General features: G+C 38.0%; 1 protein-coding gene across 1 annotated transcript in view; it reads left to right on the top strand.

The window, feature by feature from the left end:
* The window catches only part of mosmoa (modulator of smoothened a), a 35,896-nt gene extending 19,904 nt beyond the window's left edge, over nt 1-15,992 (top strand). The window contains exons 2-3 of the mRNA XM_046866776.1: nt 4,695-4,907; nt 14,686-15,992. Of these exons, the coding sequence (XP_046722732.1) occupies nt 4,695-4,907; nt 14,686-14,870 (398 nt within the window). The 3' untranslated portion in view covers nt 14,871-15,992. The remainder of the gene's footprint in view (nt 1-4,694; nt 4,908-14,685) is intronic.
* Nucleotides 15,993-17,389: the final 1,397 nt, after the last annotated feature.

The following is a 17,389-nucleotide window of genomic DNA, read 5'->3' as shown; positions in this document are numbered from 1 at the left end:
TTTTTGCTTTAATTTATACCGCTATACTTTCAGTAAGTACAAATTATATCCTAACAGATGTGAGCTTGACCAGAGAAATACAAGAGGCAATTGATGATTAAGAGAACTGTATGTAGGATTTGCATGAATAAGGACTAGTGTGATCTACACTGCTTGTCAAAAGTTCAGCTACTCTTTTGTTTTTAACAGGCAAATCTGTGTTTTTTTGTAAATGTACGGCTGTTAAACTTTTTCTCCCTTAGCATGGAAAACAGCTATACACACACTTTTTGCATATGGACAGTTGGTTTCTCCAAACATTCAGCAGAAATACTTTCTATACTATTTCTTTCGGATCTTGCGATCCACTTAATTCCAGAGCAGTTTAATAGTTGTTAGGTGCGGTGACTGGGCAGGCCATTCTGTAGTAGATAACACTCCGGCTGAGTGATTGCTCTCAAGTAACTCTCACAGCACTTGGACGTATGCTCCGGGTTATTGTCTTGCTGTATGGTGAAGTTGGTTCCAATTAGCAACAGTCCAGATAGAATTACGTGATGTTGAAGTATGAAATGGTAGCCATGTTGGTTCATTATATCTTTTACCCGGAATAAGTCTTCAACCTTTCCTGCTCCAAACCATTAAGCATCTACCGCAATGTTTGACTGTGGGTGTGAGGCAGTCTGCTAACATAATCTCTCTTGTTTTCGGTCTTATGTCAGTTCTTTTGTTAGAGCTAAAAATTTAAAATTTGGACTTGTATGTCCTTAAACCTTTCTTCCAGTTATTTACTGTTCAATTGTTGTTGGGTTACTTTTTTTTTTTTTTTTTTTTTGCCTTATACATAGTTTGTTTATATATAAACAAAAGGGAACATGTACCAGTCTCAAAAATAAAAAAACATTTGTGGTGAAGTGTTGCCAAACTTTTGAAAGGCACTGTGTGTATATAAGTGCAGATTTATTTTACCTGGTTATTCACATACATATAACATTTCTTAGTAGGACTGACAGGTCTTAGTGCAAAATATCAACAACATACTGAAAATAACCACTCCACATACTCCTCTATAGCACTGTAGGTCTGTAAGCTTGGAGAATGTTGTTCTCAGCTTTAATTAAAGGAAACCATTGTCTGAAACATTTCCTTTCCACTTCATATGATTCACATAAAATCGAATGAATGGCCATTCTTTTGAAGTCGTTCTGTTTGGGTTCTGTGCGCTGTGAACGCGGCTTTAAGACGGGCTTGTTGCCTGTAGACAAAAAGCCCCTCATGAGTCAATGATGGCATCTATCTGACTTGAATGGGTTTTTTTATACGCCTGGTGAACGATCAAGTCACAAGCTCCTTCTCTGTCCCCGTCTCATTTGTTCTGTTTGCCTCAGGCGTGTTGTTACTTGAAAAGCATGCACATGCTCAAGTGCTTTTCTGTACTGTATACATTAGTACTCCAGTCTTTCAGTCTGCCATTCAGCCTGTAACTCAGTGGCTGGGTGAATTGCGAACTTTGGGCCAGAGAAACATCTGGAAGATCAGCCCTGGTCATGTTTATTTAATGTCATGAGACTTGTGGTGTGAGGGTGATAGGGGTTTTACCTTAGAACCTTAAAGGATTTAGTGGCTTATTGCTCTGAAAGGGTTTCTCTAGTTCAATACAGTTCCAAGCTGAAAGCACAATAAGCCTTATTTATCACGCTGAATAAAAAAAAAAAATCTTTTGTCTGAGCATTTACGCAAGAAATATAGTATTCCTGAAAATCCTGTTGGTTTGGAAAACCATTCGGATCCTCGTACAGTTGCTGAGTTCCTGGAAATTTACGTGTAATGAAACTAAAAGGCTCAAATCCAGAAATGTTCTTTAAGTAAGTAGACACAAATAAATTTAAAATCAAGAGAAAGCTAGGCATTTGATTAACATGAAAAACTGCCCCTGTATAAAATATGGTAGGTTAAAAATGGCTCAGGGTTTATTTTATTTTATTTTTTATTTTTTTTGAGGAAGTTTTCTATAACAACATTTGTGCACTACAGGCACGGAGATGCATAAAACCCAAAAATAAAGCGGTTGACATGCATGATGTATTCGAATTTTTTTTCTATTTTCCTGTCAAACCATTTATATTTCACCCTATTTATTTCCACACCTAATTCACCTTTTTTGGTAATAGAAGATTACAGAAAAATGGTACCATTGCTATTATGGAAAAAGGTTATTCTTAATAGAATGATCGTCATAGATGTGAATCCAAATGGCTTCCCCTTCTGAGAAATTCCATTAGTTTTGTGGGTTTTTGTCTTGGTTTTGTGTTTTCAGTTTTCTGCAAGCCTTATCTCTCATTGTGTTTTGTGAGTATCACTAATATACTGTATGCACGATCACTTCAGTGTTTCGTCTCAGCCTGCTCAGTTATATTCGGTGCAGCACTGAAAGCTTTTTTTGTATTGCCAATAACTTTGTGAAGATGCCGCAAGAGAGGGTGACATATTACACTCTCTGTTTACTTCTTCTGAACGATGTTAATTATATCATGAGGCAGACAGTAGCAGTAAAAAGGGGCTTCAGACTATGTTTCAAGATTTATTGAACCCTTTAAGGGTAAATTGTGTGTATAAAATATATGCAGGGTGGCGCAGGTAACAGAAAAGTTTGGTGACACTGGAGTTTCAGCACTGGTTTGGATCTTGTTTGAGCCCTTTGACATTAGTTATAATGGAGCAGTGAAGAAGTGTGCAACAAGCATTCGCTGTAAAATCCTTTTATAATAATGGTCATGGTGTGAGTCCTGCACAAAGGGAATTTTGGCTTCATTACCATTTAGAACGTCATGTTTGTGTCCCGTCTGCTAATTTCGAAAGTTCAGCCTTAAAAATAGAGAATATTGACTCTGAGTCGCCATCATGAGGAGCCCTCCAAAAAATAAAAAGTTTTAAATGACATAACATTATGAAGTGTGAAGTGAATAACACTGATTATTTTTTCATCATGGCACCTGTTAGTGGGTGGGAAATATTGGGCAGCAAGTGAACATTTTGTCCTGAAAGTAGATGTGCTAGAAGCAGAAATAATTGAACAAGTTTGATAAGGGCCAAACTGTGATTGCTAGACAACGGAGTCAGAGCATCTCCAGGACTGCAGCTCTTGTGGGGTGTGGTTAGTATCTCTATCAAAAGTAGTCCATTGATGCACATGGGGAGCGAAGACTGGCCCGTGTTCCGATCCAAGACAAGCTCCTGTCGCTCAAAGTTAACGGTGTTAGTGCTGGGTCTGTTTTAGCAGCAAAAGCGGGGACCAACACAATTTTAGGCAAGTGGTCATAATGTTATGCCTTTTCTGTGTGTGTGTGTGTGTTAAAAAAAAAATAAATAAATAAAATATATTTTAAAAAATTATATATATATATATATATATATATATATATATATATATATATACACACACATACATACATACATATATATACATATACATACACACACACACACGCATCGCATCGCATCGCCACAGGGGTCGCCACAGCGGATCATCAGTCTTCATACCCCCCTGTCCTCTACATCTGCCTCTTTCAAACCAACTACCTGTGTGTATTCCCTCATCACATCCATAAACCTCCTCTTTGGCCTTCCTCTTTTCCTTCTTCCTGGTGGCTCCATCCTCAGCATTCTCCTAACGATATACCCCATGTCCCTCCTCTGCACATGTCCAAACCATCTCAATCTCGCCTCCTTTAACTTGTCTCCAAAACGTTCTACATGCGCTGTCCCTCTAATGAACTAATTTTTAATCTTGTCCATCCTCGTCACTCCCAACGAAAACCTCAACATCTTCAGCTCTGCTACCTCCAGCTCCACCTCCTGTCTTTTACTCAATTCCACTGTCTCTACTTCTCATAGTCTAAACTTCCCCTTTCACTCTTGCAGATACCCTTCTATCACATTGGTGTTTGTATATAATAATGTCATTTAAAAGCTTAAAATTGTAAAAAATATTGTTTTATGGAAGTTTATTCGAACAGTTTGTTCAAACATCTAATAATGCCAGTATTGATATCAATAATCAATAGCAGTCAACTTATGACACACACTGACCATATGGGTTCCAATGCCGATGTCTGCCTACAAAAGCAGGGATTTCATACATTTAGCAAGCTAATGCATTAAAATGTAACCAGATATTTGCACAGAAGTGCATAATGTTTGAATGCCGTGTTTCTGTATGTATAATGCATAAGAATTTTTGTGGCACATTTTCAACCCCGTATCATGAGCCTTGTTTTGGGAATTTACTTAAAGATAAAAATTCCTTTTACACTTTGAAATCAAATGTGTCTCTGGTAAACAAAATGAAAATCTAGCTCCGGTAACATGTGCAGTATGCAAATCAGCTCATTATAGTTCATGCTGTTTCTCGCTTACAGTTGCTTTATGCAACAGATGCTTACCACATCAAAAAGCAGAACTCCTTTTATTTTTTTTTTATTCCCATAAGAGCAGCCACTTGAGTTAGTTATGACTAGAGTGAGAGAGATTTGGTTGTTAAATGTGACTTGGGCGGACATAAATTTACACTCGCATAACAATTCATATTCACCGACATGTAAATAACATGTATGTGGAATACTTTAAAGGTATAAAAATGAAAGTGTATGTTTGCGGCTTAAAAGCCTCGTTCATGATCTCTGGCTCTTCATCTCTTTGCGCTGGTTGTGTTTCAGGTGCGCTGACGGTGGGTTTGGTGAGGCAGTGTCAGACCATTCACGGCCGAGACAGAACCTGCATCCCTCCACGATTGCCACCTGAGTGGGTCACCACCCTGTTCTTCATCATCATGGGCATCATCTCTCTCACGGTTACCTGCGGCCTCCTAGTGGCTTCACACTGGCGCCGAGAAGCCACGAAGTACGCGCGGTGGATAGCCTTCACAGGAAGTAAGTGCACAACACGGCTCCTGCAGGAGAACGCCCCTACTCTGATCTGACACGCTGTGCCGAGACCGGCTGCATGCTGCTTTTAAATTCGTTATTTATTTAATTCCGGCATCTCGCCGAGTTTGCGAATTTAATTAGGATCTGAAACCTGTCAGAAGCAATTTTTGCACTCTGCCTCCCCAGATTACGAGATTAGATTATGCTCTGGCTTGTGCTCAGGAAAAAAAATGAGAGAGAGCTGTTCATGCACAGGACAAAATAGGAAAATAGTATATGATGAATATCCAGGCAAAATTCTTTCTCCGACTGTAGATTTTTATAGATTTTTTTTTCTACTGAAAAGTGACGTATAAAACAAGTCCGTGGTCTCACTTGACTGGTGACTCGTGCCGAATTTGGATACCGTTTGTGCTGCGGCTCCCAAAGAGTACTACAGCTGCAAACAAGTACAGCTATAAATAATGCTGATCATGGTCATGAGTTGTCACACAATTCAGACTACTATCCAGGGGGGAAAATCTTAAGGCTGCATTCCATAGTATAAATAAATCTTCATAGTATTTTAAAGTAGTAGAGTACAATTTGTTGTTTGTTGTTATAGTGATGTACTATTTAGAATGATGGTGTGGTGTTTTTGTACTTGGTCCAGGTAACTAGAGTCACTTTTCCACTGGACAGAAACAGCATTATTAAAAATATATCAAAATGGTGACCTAAGTCATGCTGTCCTTCTTGTCTGAACTACAATAATCAATGGTGTGCACATTTTCAGAGGTGTGAGAGACATCGTACTCCAAGATGTTTTTTTTTTTATTAAGACGCAATCATGTTTGCTCGATTCTGCATAAACTGGTAAATCTGGAACTTGCACCGTTTTTCCTTTTAATTGCTCTTGCGCATGCATAGATTTGATGAGTCCTCCAATGATTGCCCCCTGAAAGGATCTCACTTAAATAATTGTTCAAAGTTAGATTAATGATAAAACCTTTCTAATGCTTTTAGCTTCAAAACTTGGCTCCGTCTTGTCTTTTTCTTTTTTCGCTAACAAAAACATCCACTCCGAATAGCTTAAACGAAAAAACTGTTAACACTGGGTGGCATTTTATTCAGTTTTACAAAACATGGCTGCATTGCATTTCCCATATTTTTCCAGAATGTTATTTGTGCATTTTCGAATATAAAGTACATACTTGGCAGCTCTTTCTCTCCTCAGCTTCTCATTTCCATAGGACAACACAAATTTTACTGCTCATTGTTGCACAGTGTGTGTGTTATTTATTTATTATCTTTGGCTTTATATAACACCACCTCTGGTGGTGCTGCCAAGAATGTAGTCTCAACAACCACCATCTTCAGAGGCAGGTGAACCTATTATTTTGTTTGCCTTAGGGAATGGGTCGCAGAAAGTGCCTCCCTTGTGCCCCCTAGTGGACACAACCTTTAATTTTCCAGATGTACGAAACGTAACAGTATGCAGATGAGTAGATATGGTTTAGTACCACATAAAGTGTAAGGTACTGCTGCTGCTGTTAAGGTCATGTGTGCAAGATGATGCTGTGGAGGTTGTGGAACAGTGACATTTCTCATGTGCTGCATGTGACCCAGGCTGTTCTGGATTTGGATCACAGTGCATTGTAGAGTTCTATCTACACCAATAGAGATCTACACCATGGCCTGGTTTCCGTGGAATGGCACTTGTCTTGTCTTGGTTTGACTTAGTTTCTTTCCAAGCACCTGAGCATTCCATCTGCTCTCACAATCTCCTAACCAAAAGAACATTTTCACCTGCTCTAGTGGTGTGTCCTATGTCCAAAACCATGTCTGTACAAAGCATGTGTCCTGAATGATGATTGATTGATGTTTTAAATGCTTTTGCTGTCATGTTGCAGTGTGAGGAAACATGCAAGGCCTTGTGATTGCCCAGTATCACTATAACCGTTTTTTTTGTTGTTGTTGTTGTTTGTTTTTTTTTTTTTTTTTTTTAAACCTTCAGTTTTGGTTCATCTCTGAACTTAACTTTACAGAATGATTTGAACACAAGTAGGTCAGAAATTAAATGTGTATATATAAGTAGATTAGATTTAGATCATTACATTTCAAGGTCAGCGATTCGTACCAGTAGATGTTTTCTGCGTTTTTTTCTCATGTCCTTTAGTTGACTCTGTTTCAGGCTTACCTTTGTCTCGTTTGTTTTTTCGCTCGTTATGTGGAGGAAATGTAGGGTTTTTTCTAAAGAAGAGGGAAACGAGCATGATGAGGAGAGCATCTCATTGAAATCCAGCTTTTATCTGCTGGACATTTATATTTAGTCAGCGCACTGAGATTTTGCTGGAATGTGCTGAAAATAACTGTCTGCTGAAAGGTTGTGCTTGGGTGTAAATGTCAGGCTTTATTTGCAGCCACATAATCAAGTGACAGCTCAGCATTGCAGGACCAGCGGGCTTATAAAGCCCTGTTAGATAATAAAACGCTATTACTAGGCAAGAGCATGTTGTGCTCTTGTTATATCATGGCCCGAGGTGCTAGCATGCGTAGTTTTTTTATTTTTTATATCAAATAACATGTTTGCTACAATGCTGGAAATGACGCACGGTTTTACATACAAAACACAGAAATGCGCTTATTTCTGTGCGTGTGAGAGTGATGTCTATAGAGTCGGCCCTCTAGATGAACAGCCAAACTCATTAGACTGAATATATGATTGTGTTTCAGCCATGTGCAGAAAAAAAAAAACCCAACGCGAAGAATGCGAGCGAGGAGGAATTGGTGCTAAGGAGCAACGCTTCACCTGTAGTTTAGTCTTATATTAAATAGACTTATATTAAATCTCATTCAAATTCATTTACTCATCACCCTAAAAAAAGAGGGAAATTTCATTGTCAAAACATAAGTGTCTGTTCTTTCAGTTCATTCTTTAATTTTTAATGTTTCAGGATGTTTGCTATTGTATATTTATTGCCATTATTGCAATATATGTACATTTTATAAACAAATGTATTTTATGATTTCCAATTATGAAATATATATGATAATACTAAACTATGTAATGCTACAAATTTTTGTCTTTCATGACGTGGGTAAAATGCCCCATCATCCATTTGTGTTTTTTGTTTTGTTTTTTATACAAAATCTCTGATTGACTGTTTAATTATCGCAATATTTTAGTAATAATGATATTTCCTAGTCATAACATTAGTTGAAACCCCCGACATCCTATGTTTAGATATTGAGAAAATACAATAGCATTGCAATAGAATAGTACAATAGAAAAGGTTGGGAAACGGGGAATTATGGTCCACTATGGTATTATTTTGATTGTCTATAGTCTGATTTATAGCCTGTGGGATTACAGTACCAGCTCTAGCATTGCTGTTATTGATTTAATTTTGTCACTTGCCAAGTCAATAAATTGAAGAAACCTATCAATCTCACACATCAGTTGTGCATTGTGATATACAGTACGTGTGATCTATACGATCCCTGATCCATTCAGCAATCAGCTCCATCCTTATATATGTGTGGGGGAGAGTAGGACATTATAGAATTGAGAAAGTGGCAGGACTCCTGGAGTTGATTGAACTGTAAGATTGATTGCTGTGTTTACAAGCGCAACGTCTGTCAGCCTTATCACAGCTCACTCAGGAAGTTTAAAACTACACATCTGTACATTACAGCACTTTGTGTTGAAGGCTGTTTTTATTATTATTTTCTTTTTGGTCTTGGCACTTATTTTTTCCACTGAAAGTAATTATTGGGAAAGTAAACTTACAGAAAGAGATGAGGAGGTTCAGCTTCAGGGGTTTGATGTACTGAACTTGACTTTAAGGTTGTAATACATTGTGCTTCTGTAGATTATATAGGGGTTTTAATAGACTGTGGAGGGCTGTCAAACTGAAAAAAACCCTCAGCTGCTGTAGTCCTACTATTCTCCATCCGACGAATGTAGTTTATTAAGCTGTAAGGAGAGTATGAGCTTTAATTGTGCACAAGCTCTGTGGTAGATTAGATTATTTAAGGTTCTCTTTGTCTGCTGCCAGGTCATCCACATGATCACATAATAAGAAGCCCCTTTAATGCTGTAATATGATCTGATTTGAGGATTTATTTTCTTTGGATATTTATTGTACTGATGTCTTTCTTTCCATTGCCAGCAGTTGAATTAAAAAATAATAATAAATTAAGATTGGAAGTCATTGATTGGCCCTGTATAGCTACAGAATTTTTATTTTTGATTTTGATTTTTTTAATGTTTGTAAACAGGACAATTGAAGGGAAGACTGTCTAGTTTTGGTGAACCTGCTGCAACTGTTGCTTTAGACTTGTATTCTTGTCTTACAGGAGGAGAATTTATTTATTTTATGTCCACCTAAAGGTTTGAAGTGCTCTTCATTGTGGGAGGTTTTTCTGCTCATGCTGGTTGTAAAGAGTGGTTATTTGAGTTACCATTACTTTCTTGTCTACTGGAACCTGTTTCCTCTGACTTTGCTCATCAGTAGGGTAATTCCACCTGCTCACTGGTTGCTTTTTGTTTTCAGCACCATATCAGGTGAGATTGTGTGTGAATTTCTCAGACGATATAAATACTGAAATCAGCCCACTTAGTTTCTTTATTCTCATGTTTGATATGATATGAGAGATGATTGATGTGTAATCTCTTGGCTTGGAACTGTATGATTTTCTGCATCGTGGCTTTTCGGATGCTTGCAATAATACGCAGTTGTATTGATGTTGTATTGATGACTGAGGGTGTCTTTTGATCCTCATATTTAAAGGTCAGCATGTCTTTTTTTTTTTTTTTTTTTTGCAAGAAAAAATGTTTGTGGAATGCCATGAAATAACATATACACTTCTGAGCATTTGGAATTGGTCATGATTTTAACAACACACAAAACAATGAGTCTTGTGTGCACGGAGGACTCATTTGCATATAGTGGCCTTCTGTGCTATGATTATCTGCGATTATCTCAAAGGCCAATGCTGCAATACCAATTAGTAAACAACATATTTTGGAGCCTCATCCCAGGACTAACAAAGAAGCAAGCAGACTGATGGAAAGTGAGTCATAAAATTCACTTTTTTCAGTAAAACCAAGTCTTATATACTACGGACACATGTATTGGGATACCTGACTTTTCCAGCCATATGTGTTGTTTCAACTGTTACCACAAAGTTAGAGGCACACAATTGTATAGGATGACTTTGGATGTGATGGTATTACATTTTGCCTTCATTTTAAATTCAACTTGGAGTCTCTACCTTCAATCCTAATGAAGACATTTGGGATGAATTGGAGCCCTGACTGCACCCAAGGCCTCCTCACCCTACATCAGTACCTCACGTTACTAACATCATTGTGGCTGAATAAGCACAAAACTCCACAAGCACATTCCATAATCTAGTGGAACATCTTCCAAGGCGAGTGAAGGTTATTATAACAGCCAAAAGGGGACTAAATGTGATATGGGATGTTTAGGAACCACCTAGAAATCTTCAGGTGTTCAAAAACCTTTGTTAAAGTACAGTGTGTACTTTGTAAAGTATGCGACTGAATGTGTACTGAACTGTACCCTGCCGCTGACTTCTACTCAAGTTAAGGATCTTTGCTGTATTGTGTTTATAATTGGCACAGTATACATATTTTCACACGAAATCATGCCTGTTCTATGTTTGAGTTTCATGAATACTGACTGATTTAATACTGACTGACTGAACCGTGAAAAGGTAAAAAGGCCAGACAGAGGTGAAAACATCTGGAAATGTTGATTTATTAAGTTAAACATCATCAAGGCCTCCAGGGAGGCATTTTCGCCGGTAGTTGAGCCACTGCTGTTGCCGACCACTTCCACCTGAAAGAGGCACTTTGTGTGTGGAGCACAGTGCCGCCGGTGTGCCGCCTCACCAGTGTTCCCTCAACTAGCGGCATTCATGCTGTCATAATTTCTGCAGGCAAATATTATGGCACACGAGCAGGCACAAGCATCACTACAAGCTTCTGTCTGTGCTGCCTCTGGTTTAAAAACAAAATGAAAAAACATCAAAAAACATACTCCATCAGTACAGATTTGTTTTATGACCATAGTCCAAGTATAAAAAGAATATTAGACTTATTTGCTCGTGTTCAGTAAGAATTTGTTTATTTATTCGAGCCATAAAACTTGACATTCCTCAGCTTTTCCCCATCACGTTTCTTTAGTTATTTTCAAAGCTGCTTGTTTTTGAGTCCTTGAGGTTTGAATTTTATGGGTTCACTTCAAGTGACTGGTCAAAACAGGCAAATAAATGGAAGAACTCAAATTACTAAAAAAGAAATATTATAACTGTAATAAGCATAGGAATTCCACAACTGTAAAAATTTTTTTATTTTAAAGTCCAGGAAGTCCTGGCTCTGCTTCACAGGCTTCATTTTTTGAACCATGGGTCTAAAGGTCAAAAAGAAGCACCCTTTGGTATAAGAAGGAAAAAGTGACTGTAGCTTTTATGTAGGAATAAAGCAGCAAATAATGAACAAATGGTTGAGCTTTGAGACCGCAGATAAAAATTTATTAAGATGAAGCCGGTAAATTCACAAGATGATACAGGAGATTTCTAAAAAGGCTTCTATTCGCACCTAATTGAAAACACTAAAGATTGCACTAGAATGATTTAAGTTTAAAAAAATAAAAACACACAGTAAATAGGTTTCTCTTGAAATAAGTGGCATAGACAAAAGTATTGGGTCACCTAGTTTATCAGCCATAAATGGTTCTTCCCCAAACTGTTACCCAAAAGTTGGAGGCTCATAGTTCTTAGGGATTTCTTTGAATGACATATCATTGCATTTTCCTTTCACTTGAACTAGAAGACACAAACCTGTTCAAGAATAAGATATGGTTTTTATGGTTTGATGTGAAAGATCTTGATTGGCCTGCTGTAGAGCTCTGACCTCAACCCTATTGAACACCTTTGGGATGAATTGGAACGCTGACTGCAGCCAAGGTCTCCTCACTCTACATAAGTACACGACTTTCCCAACACTCTTGTGGCTGAATGAACACAAATCTCCACAAACACACTCCAAAATATTCCCAGAGGAGTGAAGGTTCTTATAACAGAAAATGGAGACTAAATGTGGAATGGGATGTCTAATAACCACATTTAAATCTTATGGCCCAATGTCTTCAGACATATGGTAAAAAAACATAATCAACACTTTCAATCATAACTGTTAACTCATAACTGATAACTCAAAACTGAACATCATTTTGGCTTTAGAAAACAAAACGATTGCAATAACTGTGATATTAGCAACAAGGTTGAAGTTCATTGAGTCTGGTTCCTCTCAAAGTTTCATCCTCATATCATCTCAGGGAGTCTGGGACTTAAGTGGTATACAAATGAAACTGAATTGAATTGAAATGATAAACCGTTTGTATTTCAACCAGTATTTTTAGCTTGAACTGTTCAGGTTGGACCAGTGTCCATGATTGCCTCTGATTCTTGTTCTTGGTTGACCCTGTGAGTGGAACCTAATGTCTTTCTGTTTTGTGTAGTCAATCGTCTTCAAGGTGTGATGTGTTTAGCATTTTAAATTGCTTTTCTGCAAACCACTGTTGTAAAAAAGTGATGATGATGATTTATTATTTCAGTAGATTTCCTGTCAGCTCAGAAAAGTCTCTGAGCTGATCTCTCTCATGAACAAGATGTTTCAGCCTGCAGACCCCCTGTTCGCTGGATGTTTTATTTTTTTGCACTGTTCTGTTTAAATTCCACATTGTGTTATGTGAAAATGCCATGGGTTCGGCACTTTCTGAAATCTTGAACTAACATCTGTGCCACTGTTAAAGTCACAAAGATCACATCACATTTTTCCTACATTCTGATGTTTGACGTGAACATTAACTGAATCTCATGACATGTTTTCGCCTGATTGTATGCACTTTGAAGCAGCCAAATTGTTGGCCGACTAGACAATTACATGAAGGTACAGGTAATAAAAAAATGGATAGTGAGTGTAAAATAGTCAGTCATTACGTATTTTTAATGCTGCATTATAGTCCATTAGAGGTGTTCAAACTTTTCAGTCAGTACTCAACTTTGTGTGTGCGCGCGCGTGCAGAGTTATCAGGATGTTATTTAAGTGCTTCTGATGTGCTGAGTGTGTGTAGTTAATGCTGTACTCCAGTGATATATTCACTTACAGGAACTAACACTTTTATTTTGCATCGAAAAATATGACCATCAGACCTCTCCTTCTCCTCTAAAGTAAAAAAAAAAGAAAATGCTTTTGGTTTATTTTAAGCAAATCTCAATTACTCCCACTCGCCACTGATCTCCCGTTAAAGCTGACGAGTTTAATTGTAGCTTAGCATTCCGCTGAAAGATGCTATTATCCTGCTAATGGCCATTGACATTATCCTGAGTGTGGAGATCATCATCTTTGCTCAGCACCTGATTCTCCGTCCTCATTATAAGCTTCCGTACCTAGTCTCACATTAATGTTTAGAATGGGATGAGTGCGAATCGGTCAGAAATGATGACAATGCAAGATTTCCAGGGTTTGTTTATTGCTGGAGTGTTTTTTTTTTTTTTCTTCTTTGTTTTTAGAGGTACGTGCTTAAGTTATGTTAAAAATTCGCACTTCAAGATAATAATTTTTAAATACACATTAAAAAAAAGGAAGAATGGCTACGTTATTGCCCACAGTGATTTAAACGTGTTGAATGTGGCAGTGTTGCATGACATGTAACTCGTTTTATTCTGTTGTTTCAATGGCAATTTTGTTCATGTTGGTCAGGATTTTTGTGCAGGCAGAATTCCTTTGAGAGTGGGCAGGATTGGGATCTAGTACGAAGTGAAGAATGCAGTCAACATGTACCAAAGAATGTAAAAGATATCTTTTTGAGGGGAATTTTTTTATTTCGAAAGAAATATGTTAAAATAGAGCTGAACAGAAGTTGTCACTCATTAACTATTATATATGTTTCTAATAGATTTTTCTCATTTTGAATAAAGGTGAACATAATACTGAGAGTGTTCAGTTATAAAAATAATCTATGTGTAGGAGATACAACATTATGATGGATATTTCTATGCAGCACAATATATCGATTTATGATTATAATATATTTATTTGTGTTAATCTGTAGGTTTTTTTCTTGCTGTTTAATATTAAATAATTCAAAAGTATGAAATTGGAATGTCCATGTGTCGACAAGATTATTAAGCATACGTTTTATTTTTGAAAGTAATTAATTAAGCACTAATGTCTTGTCCTGGCAGAGCTACATATTATGACACATTTTGCAAATTGTGAAAAAGCACTTCAAGCACTGTTTTCCTTAACAGTGCCAAAGCCATCCATGGCTACTCGGTCTAAGGAAGCAAATTATTTGTGCTGTGGGAGAGATGAGAATCTCTGTCTCCTCCCCTGATCACAGTGGCTCAAATGAATCATCGGGGTCATTGCGCTTGGCTCTACATGTGCGTCAGGGCCCTGTGATAGTGCATGAGCTTCTCCAGTTACTCTTGATTATTTTTCCGAGGGATTTCTGATGGAAAAATGGGAAGAAGATTAGAGAGAAATCTTTCTATGACGATAAATAATGTGGTTGATCACATGACTTGACATTCATGCTGACTTTCCTTTCGATCGTGTAGAGATGACGAAACTCTATAGAAGGTTATTGATGTACAATGTTATCACATTCTATCTCTTTAAAAAGCTCTTCCATGGAAGACTCATACATGGCTTAATTGTAGTTCAGTAAGGTTAATCTATCTTTTCTTCTCTTCTCAACAGTGATCTTGTTCTGCATGGCAGCGCTCATCTTCCCCATCGGCTTCTACATTAACGAAGTGGGTGGCCAGCCGTACAAGCTGCCCAACAACACCGTGGTGGGCTCGTCTTACGTGCTCTTTGTGCTCTCCATCTTCTTCACAATAGTAGGGCTGCTGTTTGCAGGAAAAGTCTGCCTGCCTGGTTGAGGATGCCATTTTTCCTCCAGGGATCGTCCAGAGGCTTTCAATAGTGTTGTTTTTCTTTTTTTTTTCTTCTTTCTTTTCTTTTCTCGAAGAGGAACAAAAAAATAGCAGCGCTCACTGTGGAAGAGAGCTGTCAAACGTGGCACGGTGACACTCCAGATTTACAACTTACTCAGAAAATGCCCGTGCACTCATTCTCTCTCTCGCTCCACACAGCTTGTGGGTCCTGTCAGTGTCCCCCTGAGCTTATTCGTCACGCCTGTCTTTCCTTTGCACTTCGGGTCGTCTGTCCAGCACGGGACAGAGGCGTCTCGGAAGGGTGATTTGAAAGCTCACACTGATTAGTTCATCATAGCTTATTGTGTTTCATGGACAATTTTATTAATTTTTTGTTCAGTCACTATAATTTTACTTCAGGATTGAACATTTTTGTATGGACACATCGCTCGCTTTTGCTGAAAGGAAGACCTGAGGCTCCTTTATGCCTTCATCAGGATGAAAAGGGATCTGCATACGTGAGAAAACTTTTTTTTTTTTTTTTTTTGTTTTGTTTTGTTAGAATCACTACAGGAAACGGAAGCACTAGGACTGCCGGTCAGGACCCTGTGAGGCCATGCCTCACTGTGCTAACTTCCTCATCTTAGTGACTTGTTACACACACACACACACACACACAGGTCTGGTGACCAAAATAAACTGCTACCTGCCCTTATATATGCCCTGGACTCCATCAGGTCAGTGTTTGACCCTCACTCTTCATCCTGAGTTGTTCTTCTGACACTCGGGATATGTTTAGTGTTATTTGCATAATGTGCCATGAATCAGTTTCCATTTATCAGTACTAAGGGCAGACTCGGTTCGAGGGAGCACTGTGCAGTAAAGCCATTAGTATTTGAAACACGGCAGATGTACAAAAAAAAAAAAGAGACCTCCTTACCTCATATTTTTTTTTTTTTTTTGGTAATTCAAAATTTCTTTTTTGCTAACCATGATGATGTGTGCCCTGTAAGTTATATCTTGCCTTGGTCAGAGATGTTTTTTTTTCTCAAGGGGAAAAAACAAACAAAAAAATGCTGTGATCATTGCAAATTATTTATGTGACACTGAATAACAGGAGAACAAGAATGTGTGGGTGACATCCATTCTTTTCTTTCCTTTTTTCTTTTTTTCTTCTTTCTTTTCTTTTCTCGAAGAGGAACAAAAAAATAGCAGCGCTCACTGTGGAAGAGAGCTGTCAAACGTGGCACGGTGACACTCCAGATTTACAACTTACTCCGAAAATGCCCGTGCACTCATTCTCTCTCTCGCTCCACACAGCTTGTGGGTCCTGTCAGTGTCCCCCTGAGCTTATTCGTCACGCCTGTCTTTCCTTTGCACTTCGGGTCGTCTGTCCAGCACGGGACAGAGGCGTCTCGGAAGGGTGATTTGAAAGCTCACACTGATTAGTTCATCATAGCTTATTGTGTTTCATGGACAATTTTATTAATTTTTTGTTCAGTCACTATAATTTTACTTCAGGATTGAACATTTTTGTATGGACACATCGCTCGCTTTTGCTGAAAGGAAGACCTGAGGCTCCTTTATGCCTTCATCAGGATGAAAAGGGATCTGCATACGTGAGAAAACTTTTTTTTTTTTTTTTTTGTTTTGTTTTGTTAGAATCACTACAGGAAACGGAAGCACTAGGACTGCCGGTCAGGACCCTGTGAGGCCATGCCTCACTGTGCTAACTTCCTCATCTTAGTGACTTGTTACACACACACACACACACACACACAGGTCTGGTGACCAAAATAAACTGCTACCTGCCCTTATATATGCCCTGGACTCCATCAGGTCAGTGTTTGACCCTCACTCTTCATCCTGAGTTGTTCTTCTGACACTCGGGATATGTTTAGTGTTATTTGCATAATGTGCCATGAATCAGTTTCCATTTATCAGTACTAAGGGCAGACTCGGTTCGAGGGAGCACTGTGCAGTAAAGCCATTAGTATTTGAAACACGGCAGATGTACAAAAAAAAAAAGAGACCTCCTTACCTCATATTTTTTTTTTTTTTTTGGTAATTCAAAATTTCTTTTTTGCTAACCATGATGATGTGTGCCCTGTAAGTTATATCTTGCCTTGGTCAGAGATGTTTTTTTTTCTCAAGGGGAAAAAACAAACAAAAAAATGCTGTGATCATTGCAAATTATTTATGTGACACTGAATAACAGGAGAACAAGAATGTGTGGGTGACATCCATTCTTTTCTTTCCTTTTTTCTTTTTTTTTTCTTTCTTTCTTCAAACCATTGTATAATGCAAAAGTGTATATTTACAAGGAGTCTATTATTTTTGACGTTTGTATGAATTTAAAGGTCAGTTTTCTCTTTAGGAAAGGTTGCTCTGTACGAAATCCGTTGCTCTTTTATTTTGACCCACACCTTTGTCCCAGAAAAGAATTACTCTTTGACAAGTGAACAAATGCCTATAGTGTTGTCATTTTACAAATTTTATTACCATTTCAGTAATATTATGCTTTT

This window comes from Silurus meridionalis, chromosome 14 (assembly GCF_014805685.1).
Source record: "Silurus meridionalis isolate SWU-2019-XX chromosome 14, ASM1480568v1, whole genome shotgun sequence".
Taxonomy (NCBI): domain Eukaryota; kingdom Metazoa; phylum Chordata; class Actinopteri; order Siluriformes; family Siluridae; genus Silurus; species Silurus meridionalis.
The sequence above is the reverse complement of the archived record's forward strand: the minus strand, read 5'-3'. Positions and strand labels throughout refer to the sequence as shown.